Source organism: Cherax quadricarinatus, chromosome 30 (genome assembly GCF_038502225.1).
Source record: "Cherax quadricarinatus isolate ZL_2023a chromosome 30, ASM3850222v1, whole genome shotgun sequence".
Lineage (NCBI taxonomy): Eukaryota > Metazoa > Arthropoda > Malacostraca > Decapoda > Parastacidae > Cherax > Cherax quadricarinatus.
This window is the reverse complement of record NC_091321.1, coordinates 12,909,021-12,920,885: the sequence shown is the minus strand read 5'-3', so window position 1 is coordinate 12,920,885 and position 11,865 is coordinate 12,909,021. Positions and strand designations below refer to the sequence as shown.

Below are 11,865 nucleotides of genomic sequence, written 5' to 3'. Positions count from 1 at the left end.
GTTTATTCAGGTACAGGTACACATAAATACAGTTACATAAATTATCACATATAGCATGTGTAGATTACCCAGGATAACTCAAGAAAGTTAGACAAAGTGACATTTCTATTTGTCTTAAGTTTGCCAGAAATACTCTGCATGTTAAGGGGTTATCTGCATACACACCTAAATGTCATTCATCTTTGTACGAACATTTTATCATGCTGAAATAAAATATCTAATGAGGTGCACAATAAACTAGCCGCTCAGGACTCATGGAGCTAAGAGAGAGGAAAGTTTCCTTAGGGGAAGGTGAGACTTTTCAACTCCAAAACTGTGTAGATTTGTACCTAAATAACCTTTGAACTTACTTTCTAGATAATGAACGATAGACTGATACCTCGTCTAAGGTTTTCTTTTTAGAGGGTTCATACGGACCTAGAACCGTTGAGGCTCTTAAACCCAACATAAAAAAAAAAATTATGTCAGCTGTCGAAGACAAACAATTCACCATTTTCACGTTGGGGTAACTTCTGCCTCGTCCATAGTAGTGTGTGGATGCCATACATCACTCAGAACATTAATAACACATTCTTATTGCCATTGCAGTTCCAGGAAATATATAGCATTTTCTCTTCCACTGTTTGACATTACATTTGCAAGAACCACTTTTAAAATCCCAAACAACATTGAAAACATTTTGAGAGGTGGGTTCTTTTCCACTTCATATAAATAAGAAAACTGTAAACGTTAACAAGTTAAAAAAAAAAAACAGGCAATATATAAACATGGAAAGTATAACAGTATCTAAAATTTCAGCAAAAGCAAGATCAACAATGAGATGATTCTTACAAGCACCTAACAGTACTAACCTATTTGTATTGGCATTTTTGTGGTTGCAGGGATCGAGTTATAGCTCCTGGCCTCGCTAACAGACCACTGAATCAACATAACAAGGGTGACAACACAACAAGTGAAGTTATTGGCAGAAGAAATCTTTAAAGTAAACTGCACTTATCCATACTGCTTCAAGCATGAAAACTCTGGAACCAAGACACTGGTATCTTGATGTTCATATGTAAGTCGAGTATACTTGGGGCTATTTCTTTGAGCGTAGAATATATATATTTTTTGGCCACTATTACCCTCAAGGGAGGTTCCTTGATGCTGGTGAGGGGCTCTTGATCTAGGGAATTGGATCTGTGCTCCAATTCCCTTAATTAAGACTGAATGCCTTCCATCCTCCCCATAGGTGCTGTATAATCCTTACAGTTTTAGTGCTCCCCATGATAATTTATCCACTATTTGTAGTGGTTAAGTAGGTATGTAAATTTTTTATCTCTTCGTGAAAAATAATTTTTTTTTTCTGTCCTGCACTGCATTTTGGCAAATTTAAAGCTGTTGCATTTTGTGTTACCTATTAATGAAGCCTAGTGCATATTTCCAAGTTACTGAAAGTGAATTAACTGTTGATCTAGGTACTGTATACTCGTAAAAATCATTCACCATATTTACCACTGCTGATGAATCAGTCAGCTGATCTTGCTCAAGTTTATTGTAATCCAAACAAACTTGACCTTCTCTGATATTTTTTGCTTCAAATGGCCTTAGTCATAAATTCAACAGCTGAGAAACATTTGCTTTCAGCCCTTGAAACAACTTGATGGCAAGTCATTTCTTAATTGTGGACATTGTTGTGCTATAATTTAAACTGGTCTGTTTGCTATACTACTTGCATACAAATGTGAAAGTCAGATTTTGGCATCTTAATTGTAAGTGACTATTACAAAGCTTATGCTTGCCTAAATCCATATATAGGTGTAGCAGAATCATAAACAAGAGAGTCAAGGTTTACCCCTAAGTGGATTTCCTCGTTTAGAGAAGATGGAGCAGGATATGACTAAGATGATACATAATTGTAGCATGGAAGGAAGGAGAGGTAGAGGTCATACCAGGGAGAATTGAATGAGGTGGTTAAAGGAGGTTTTAAGTTCTACAAGCTTGAGCATCCATCATACTTCTGGCAAGACAGAAGTTGAATGAATGATGGTTAATGTGTTTCCTCTATTTTGTGTCACCATGCTTTGGTGGGAGATGGCGTGTGTTTTAAAAAATGATGTATCATTACTTTTTATAATTTGATGTTACCGGTATTTGAATTTCTTTATTCTCAAAATTTACCCATAGCTTCAGTATTGCAATAAGCAGTCAAGCATATTTATAGGATAATTTACTATCTGGTTATGTAAAAAAATTTCCTTTATACTTAACAAGAAATGTTTTTTCTAACTAATATGTATTCATTTCATATCTTTCCTGAACAGGGATTATAGTCATCAGGATTTACCCTGCAAGATGACAGTTGATCTTGTACAAGTTGTCCTCCGAGCTGCTGTCGATACTATGTTTGGAGAGGCAAGTTATTACCGAGCATGTTGTTCAGTCAGGTTATAAAGCAAGAAGCTTAATGGATGACCATGTGAACAATCTTTTGGTGGGGAAGGTGGGGCTGCAACAAGCAATGGGCTTCCTGTCTCTGACATGGACTCAGGGTGGAAATAAATGGCATAAAATAGCAACACAATGGAAATATGAACACTTAAGTAGTATAATGTGATCATTTATTGACAGCGTTTTGCCCATGCAGTGGGCTTTATCAAGTCACAAACAGATCTACCTGGGTGAAAGATATGCAAGTATTTATAGGAGAATGCTGGGTCAGGTGGAGAAGGTGATAAATGGAGAATGCTGCATGTGACAATCTTCTGAGTAGGGTGATAGTCTACAATCTTGGGTAGCTTTACAAGAGATTGGATAAGTATATGAGTAGACCTTCTGCAGTGTTCCTCTATTCTTATGCTCTTATGAGGGATAGTGATGAAGTTTCTTGGCAAGGGGTTCAACTATGTTATAGAAGCCGTTGTTCTGGTTGAAGTTGTGGGATATACGTACAGATAAGTGATGATTCCAGGATTCTTCGGTATTGAGTGTTGTCGTCTCTAGCAATAAGTCTTGTGTTTCTGTAGTTGATTAAATGGTTGTGTGAATTTCATTGGTGAACACAGGCATTCCTTGGATCGTCAGATCTGCCTGCGTACTAGTGTTCTGAAATACATGTTTGGAGGTCTCTGGATGTTTTGCCGACGTATAATTTGCTGCAGTCATTATAAAGGATTGTGTATACCCCTGCAGAGGATTGAAGCTTGTCCTGTTTTGGTAATGTCCTTGATGGTGGTGGATGTGGAGGTAGATATGTACTTGGAATGAGATATTGGAAAAGATGTTGGAAACGTGTTTAACAATGGAGTTGGTGGGGAGGACTATGTATCTCTTCTTGCCATTGTCTTCTCTGGGTGCGTTAAAGATGTTTAATGCCCGTCGTCTGCAGTCTCTAATGAAGTGACAAGGATAATGAAGTTTAGAAAATACTTGTTCAATAAGAGAGCACTCCTCCTCAAGGAACTCACTACTGCAGATTCTGAGTGCATGCAGGAAAAAGCCTATAATTACACCACATTTAGTTTTGGTGTCGAGGGGAGGGTAGACATGCAGAAGATTGTGTTGGTTGGTAGGTTTTTGATAGACTTTAAAATGAAGTTCATGGTCAGCTTTGCAGAGAAGAACATAGAGGAAAGGAAGAGTGTTGTCAACTTCTTCTTTTAGTGTGAACTGGATAGAGGGCTTGACCTTTTTGAGCTTGTGTTGGAGAGCTTGAACGTTGAAGTGTGTGGGAGTTATGAGAATGTTGTCAACATAACGGAGCCAGGTGAGAGAAGAGGGAAAAGTAGTGGAAAATCGCTCAGCTTCCGTATGTTCCATGTACATGTATAGGTTCGCCAGGACGGCACTAAGTGGCAAACCCATGTGTAGTCCAAAAGTCTGTTGAGGTGATTTTTGAAGGAGAAATACATAAAGCCAACACATAGTTCAACAAGGTCGATGAAATCTCTGGCTGGAATATCAAGATCAAGGGAATCGTCAATTTTCCTGCATAAGAGATTGATGGCTTGTGTAGTAGGTACAGTGGACCCCCGGTTATCGGCTGTAATCCGTTCCAGAAGGTCGGCCGATAACCAAAATGGCCGAAAACCGAATTAATATTTCCCATAAGAATTAATGGAAATACAATTAATCCGTTCCAAACAAAAATATTCACAAAAAAAAAAAAAAAAAAATTTAACAATTATGTAAGTATTACATACCTTTATTGAAGGCTAATGCTGGCTTCTGGAAGATAGGGAGGAGGAAAGAGGGAGAAGTTAGTGTTTGGAAGGGGAAACCCCCTCCATAAAGAATAGGTAGCAAAGCCTTCTCTAGGGTTACTTCCCTTCTCTGTCTTTTAATGCCACTAGGCCCAGCTTGAGAGTCACTGAACCCCCCTGTCTCACAAAATAACTGTCCAGAGTTCTCTGTTTCCGGCATCTCTTTAAGATTTCCCTGAAGTGGGATAGGGTTTTGTCACTAAACATGTTGCAGATATGGCTTGTTTCAGCTTTGTCAGGGTGGTGTTTCTCTACAAAAGCTTGCACCCTAGTCCACATTGCACACACCTCTTTAATCTCTGAAGAAGGCACCTCCTTCTTCCTCCTCTGAAGCAAATTCCTCAGCTGCAGTCTGTTGCTGTTCGAGATGAAGCTCTTGCAGCTCTTCAGTGGTTAGCTCTTCCCTGTGGTCCTACACCAACTCTTCCACATCCTTGCCACTCACCTCCAACTAGCAGGGTCAGGGTCAGCAAAGTCAGGGTCAGCCTCAAACCCTTCAAAATTCCTCTCTTGGACACAATCTGGCCACAGTTTTCTCCAAGCAGAGTTCAAAGTCCTGGAAGTCACTCCCTCCCAAGCCTTACCTATAAGGCTTATGCAGTGGAGGATAATGAAGTGATTCCTCCAGAACTGTCCCTAAACACTTGGTCTTCCAAGTCTGGAGGATGTGCAGGAGCATTGTCTAGTAACAGGAGGCACTTGAGTGGCAATTTCTTTTCCAGGAGGTTTTTTTTCACACTTGGGCCAAACACATCATTAACTCACTCTTTGAAAATTTGCCTTGTGACCCACGCCTTATGATTAGCTTTCCACATCACACAATCTATTCTTCATGACATTGTTTTTCTTGAACACACTGGGATTTTCTGAGTGATACACGAGTTAAGGCTTCATTTTGAAATCCCCACTAGCATTACCACACAACAAAAGATTATGCCTGTCTTTCATAGACTTGTGTCCTGGCAGTGCCTTTTCCTCCTGGGTAATGTAGGTCCTGTTTGGCATTTTCTTCCAAAACAGGCCTGTTTCGTAACAATTGAACACTTGTTGGGGTTCGAATCCTTCAGCCTTTACATAGTCCTCGAATTCGTGAACATACTTTTCAGCCACACATTTGTCAAAACTTGCAACCTCACCATGCCTTACAACACTGTGTATGCCATTATGCTTCTTAATTGTATCAAACCATCCTTTGCTGGCCCTAAATTCACAAACTGCAGCACTTGTTCCAGGCATTTTCTTTGCAAGATCCTCATGCAACTGCCTTGCCTTCTCACAAACAATAGACTCCATAACACTGTCTCCCACTAATTCCTTTTCCTTAATCCACAATAATAATAACTTTTCCATCTCTTCCATTATTGGTGGCCTTTGTTTAGTTAGACAAGTTATTCCTTTTGCAACATTAGCATCTTTGATTTGTTCTTTCTTTGCCAGGATGGATGTAATTGTTGATTTATTCATGCTGTACATCCTGGCAAGTTCCACCACCTTCATACTACTTTCAAACTTTTCTATCACTTCACGCTTAAATTCCATGGTGTTTCTCACTTTCTTTACCACAGGAACTTTCTTTGGAGCCATGGTTACTTATTTCATAGTTGCATTGCAAAAAAAAAAAAGAACACTAAAAACAATGGAAAATAAGCAAAATGTTTGGATGTATGAGCAGAAGCTTCCTCAGCCACCGAGAGACAAAGCCAGACTGACATGCAAGCGGCCCCAGCTGGCGGATGGACACATCCCAAACTGCCGATAACTGAATTAACGGCCGATAACCGGGCATCGAAAAACCGGCTGATAGCCAAGTTGGCCAATAACCAAGTTGGCTGATAACAGAACTGGCTGATAACTGGGGTTCCACTGTACTACTTAAATGTTTACTATATGTATTTCCATGGACTCAGGGTGTATAGTAATTTATGTAAACTGAGGAAGTAGTGCTGTATCCTCAAACCTTGTTGGTACATCCCCCCTCATTCCATCTATCATTATGTATGGTTTAGCCCAGTCATATATATTTGCCAATCAGCATTATAATCTTATCAGTCTTATCAACTGGGTTTGAATTTTTAAATGAGGAGAACAATGTTGCTGAGTATACATAGGGTAGTTAAACTGTTGTTTTTAGAAAAGTTTATTTTTATTTTCATTTTTGTCATGTGTTTATTTTTTTTTTACTTTATAATGCTTTTATAATTGACCTAAAATTTCCACCCATGCTACATAATTACAAAATCATTGACAAGAGATTTAACTAATGCATGACACATGCTCATCTAGTGACATATGAAGCACATCACAAGTACAAAGGCAGTAAATTGACTAGGAAGCAAGAGGAAGACACTACTAAACAGCTGACACACATCACCGAAGATATTTTTTATTATCTCTGCCTGCTTTCTCCATTGGTGATACCAAAAAGAACACTCTCTCCCCTTGGCCAAGTGGTGGAAACTCATGAAACATAAGCAGAGAAATCTACTTACCAGATGCTTTGCATAACTATGAGCTTTTCCTTGCAAGAAATAGTATACACCATTTACCTATTATTGTAATTATAATGCATCTTCTTTTTGCAAACTTGCATTTCCTACATACACAATAGTCCATACATTGAAGCAGTAGATGCACCCACTTAGTCAAGACAGTAAATTTTTTTGAGAAGTAAGACTACTCATACTTGTTTTGTTAGTGTCTATTTTGAGTGTAATGATATTCCACATGTTTTACTCTGGTTTGATGCTCTCTATACCATTCCTAGTTTTAGTAATATGAAGAATGCCAGCATATAAAAGAATAAACACACTTAAGAACCCAGCACACACATAAGAACCCAGCACACACATAAGAACCCAGCACACACATAAGAACCCAGCACACACATAAGAACCCAGCACACACATAAGAACCCAGCACACACATAAGAACCCAGCACACACACATTATTTGTTTCTTTCAGGTGTCATCAAGCTTGCCATTGGATATCCTAAAGTTTGATTCCAAGTGTGGAAAAGTAATTATCAGAGTTCCTAGCAGCAATTATGCCAAAATTCGAGCAGCTCTGACAGTCTGTCCATCCATGAGAGTGGCTGGTAAGGATATTCCAGTGGTATACAGTGTTCAGCAAGCATCATCCTGTCTATTATCTTTAGCAGGACCACAAAGAGTGATTGTTTGACAAGGTGATCCTTGGACCACAGTAAGTAATTGTACTTGGCAATTTGTTAATCTAAATATTATATGTGAAGATCTTGACTGCTCTAAACAAAAACAGTCTAAAGTTATCAAGATATTACTGTTTGATGATTTTTATTGGATAATGGGACTTGTTCAGTAATAGTTGCCTTAACTTACCTTCTCTAAACCAGTACGAATTTTGATTGTCACATTCATTTTTCAATTTCATTCTGAAAAAATCAGAAATGGCCAGAATTTTGGCCCAAATGGTAAAGAATAAGGAAAATAGAAAAATAATTTTCTTGCTTGGTTTGTGGACACAGTTTTGACCTTCATCATACTTACATCTTTCCAGTGTTTATTGGTACACCATGTAATATGTGCTCATTTTTTAGCAGTATTTAGTTTTTTACTACCCAATTTCTTTCAGTCCAGAACTGATTGTTGCATTTATGGATTTAGAGAAGGCATATGATAGAGTGGATAGAGAAGCAATGTGAAATGAAAATGAATGTAATATGTTGGTTACTAAAAGCAGTAGGCCATAGGGATGTGTAATATCACCATGGTTGTTTAGCTTATTTATAGACTGGGCTGTAAAAGTGAATGCTAGGGTGTCAGGAAAAGATGTGGGATTAAAAGACAATGAATTCGATGCAAAGTGCTGGTAGTTGCCACAGTTGCTATTTGCCTATGACAGTTCTTTGGGGAGATTTTGGAGACAAGTTGCAAAGATAAATTAAGTGTGAACATAGAAAAGGGCAAGGTTATGAGAATAAAATCTTAAGATCATGAAAGAGTGGATATCAGATTGGAAAAGGAAGTAAATGCATTTATACGTACTTGGGAGCGAACATATCAGCAGATGGGTCCATGAAAGGGGAGATAAATCAGAGAATAGATGAGGGTAAAAAGTAAGTTGTGTTGAGATGTCTGAAAAGAAGTATTTTTATAGAGATGAAAAGGGAGTGTACTAGAATGTAGTAATACCAATTCTTTTTTGAAGGTGTGAGGCATGGGCATTAAACATTACAGCAAGGAGGAAATTAGAGGCACTAGAGATGTAATGTTTGAAAACAGTGTGCTAAATGCAGATTTTTCATTTTCTTTTGTTCAAATGGAAATTCTGCTCACCTGGAAGATTCCTGGATCTCTTTAGTCTGGTTACAGTACCAAATATATAATTGGTATATAAAGAAATATAGAAAAGCAATAGTTTATTAAATTAATTAATAGTAAAATGATGAAGTTAAGTGGTATTCAGTATTTGTAGAATTTGATGTAAAATACTAGAAATAGGATTTACATATGAACTTGATCAAAGATAACATAGCATGTGTTATATAATAGGCAAGTTTACTTCTTCTCAAGAATAAAGTCAGAATTGAGCATTAAAAACAATAGAAAACAGACTGAGATCATTATGAGTAGTGAAAGTGTATGGGACATTCATGTTTCTCAAATTACAACTTGCTTGATACTTGCATATGGGCAAAAATATTTTGAATACTGGGGAAGCAGTGAGTAGGAATTGTATAGAATAAGTCATTAAAGACTCCACTACAACATAGCTTTAAACATGGAATATTTACAATATAAAATTTTCTTGTGTAATGCCAAATAAAAAAATATAAACTGTATTGTACTGTAAAACTGTTACTTAATGTTGTGGTAAAAATTAATGCACATATTTTTAATAAAGTTTTCTTTTAAATTGTGTTCTTATTTACCTAATGATCTCCTATATAGTGTTGCTGAGGGACTATCTTACTGCTTAATTACTGGTATCATTTCCATATGTATCCATTCTGAATTCTCTGAATTAGTGCATTTGCTTAACCCTTTCAGGGTCCAAGGCCCAAATCTGGAGTCACGCACCAGTGTCCAAGAATTTTCAAAAAAAAATTTGTTATTTTTTCTTATGAAATCGTAGAGAATCTTTTTGTGAAGGTAATAAAACAAAAAGTACGAAATTTGGTGGAAAATTGACGAAATTATGCTCTCGCGAATTTTGATGTGTCAGCGATATTTACGAATCGGCGATTTTGCCGACTTTGACTCCCATTTTAGGCCAATTACATTATTCCAATCAACCAAATTCTTAGCTATTTCACTAGTATTACTTCTATTCTATCGATTGAGCACAAGAAATCGCCAAGTCAACTGTTTCAATTACAAAATAAAGTGATCGGAAATTGTTAATTTGGCCAATTTAACACAAAGTTCAAAATATTCCAATTTCAAAATAGGGTCCAGAATGAACAATGTAGGCATTCCTGGCACTAAACTAACATTTCCTCTGTTCATTAGTTATGTTTTGAGGCTTTACAAATAAATTCCATTTTGATTTTTTATTCACATAATGAATTTTTATTCACACCAAAAAATAGAAGATTTACTGTTATGCAATACTGTAATAATTGTATAAATATCATCACCATATTTGTGAATGTATATTAGATCCACCAGCTGGTGTGTATTAGACGTGTGAGGTCATTTGTTTATTCTTGAATATCGGCAAAAATTTAACATTTCTGCTACTTTGAGCTCAGTTTCAAGCCATTTCCAGTGCTAAAACCAATCAAAATCATCTCTATTTCTGTAATATGTCTTCCATTCTATCAAATGAGACCAAGAAATCGCAAATACAACTATAAAAAACATACGAAAAAACACTGCAAAGTTGCTGTTTTAATCGAAAAATCATGATTTCATTTTTTTTCTCTCATTATACACAGTGTGCTGCAGGATCTGTTTTATGTGGTGCACACATACCACATAGATGTATTCTCTCATATCTAGGCCCAAATGTACCACTCAGTTTATCAGAGTGAGCTGAGCTCATGGCGTAGATCTACGGTTTGGACCCTGAACGTAAAGCCGTAGATCTACGGGACGGACCCTGAAAGGGTTAAAACCTTCACTGAAATGGAACCAGCTGTCAAGGGTTGATAAGACAATGTATCATAGGCTATACATATTGTATTTCTGTTTTAAATGCTGAAAGGGTGAATTACTGGAATACAGATTATGGATTGTGATTAATAGTCTTTGGCATACATTTTCCTTAGGAAATCTGGCTTGTAGCTATTGGTATAGAATACATTGTTGATTAGGAATTGTGGAATTTTCCTCTCCCTGAAAAATCCTTGACATGAAATTAATTATAGAATAAGTATTCTGAAATGCAAATCCTGGGCTTTGATTGACTGTGATCTGTCTTTAGGATAACCTGTTTTTTCTCATAAAATTTTGTATGCAACTGCTATTTTCATTAGATGCCTGCTCTTTTATACAAGACAACTGCTGTGTGTATGATTGCTGATGTATATTTGCACTAGGCAAACTTGTATGTATTTGTAAGATGACTGCTATTTGTGTATGCTGACAACTTCAAATTGGTACACAGTGATTGCCTGGGTTAGACTACAGTACAGGTCAGCTATCACTAATCTGGCAATCAGTTATCCAGTTCCATCAGTAATCTGGCACTAATTTTGGCTAGCATAATTTCAAATTTCATCATTATACTGACTCAAATCATTATACTGTCTCAAATTTCATCAATATACTGACTCAAAAATTGTGCAGATAGTTGTAAATCCACAGCAGCAAGCTAGTAGAGGAGAAAGTAATAATGAAAATGAGGAAGATGTAGCAGAAAGTCTCTCTACTGATAGGTTAATTAAGTGTATTCTAACCTAACCACTCTGTAATCCAGCAAACTCACTAATCTGGCACTACAGGTCCCAATGATGCCGGATTAGTAATGGCTGACCTGTACTGATTTGTTTTAGACTACACCCTTTTGTTTTTGTAAGATAGGTACTAGTTTTCAAAGGTTGAATTGTTTCTTTTAGTGACTACTATTTTTGTCACTTAATACACATTTTCACATAAAAAAAATGATAGCTATTTATGTAAGACTTTTTTCTTTTGATATGCACTTGTTTCTACTGACTAGTATGAATTTATAATTTTTTCCATGAATCTGGAGTTTATCTGGACAGAGTTCCGGGGGTCAACGCCCCCGCGGCCCGGTCTGTGACCAGGCCTCCTTAGGTCAGTGTCCCAGGATGCGACCCACACCAGTCGACTAACACCCAGGTACCCATTTTACTGATGGGGAACATAGACAACAGGTGGAAAGAAACACGTCCAATGTTTCTACTCTGGCTGGGAATCGAACCCAGGCCCTCACCGTGTGAAGCGAGAGCGTTAACCACCAGGCCACCAGAGCCCAAATTAAATTTTCAACATATGCCATTATACCTTCACATCTGCAAAATTTGACTATCCAACTTTTTTACTGAAAAGTTTCCCAAAGATAATTTCATTTTTTTTTTTTTTTGCCTAAAAGGTAAATAAATCTAATTTAGTTTTTCATGTAATTTACAATGGATATTATTTTACAGGTTTATTTCATTGAGTATTTATTATATGG

The 11,865-nt window shown here is 37.0% G+C and overlaps 1 protein-coding gene across 1 annotated transcript; it reads left to right on the top strand.

Moving 5' to 3' along the window:
* Positions 1–410: 410 nt before the first annotated feature.
* Positions 411–9,135, top strand: LOC128692646 (ribonuclease P protein subunit p14). Its single transcript, XM_053781890.2, has 4 exons — positions 411–686; positions 882–1,057; positions 2,304–2,394; positions 7,204–9,135. Exons 2-4 carry the CDS (start codon positions 1,014–1,016, stop codon positions 7,420–7,422), a joined length of 354 nt encoding a protein of 117 aa, XP_053637865.2. The 5' UTR covers positions 411–686; positions 882–1,013; the 3' UTR covers positions 7,423–9,135.
* The last annotated feature ends 2,730 nt before the right edge of the window (positions 9,136–11,865 follow it).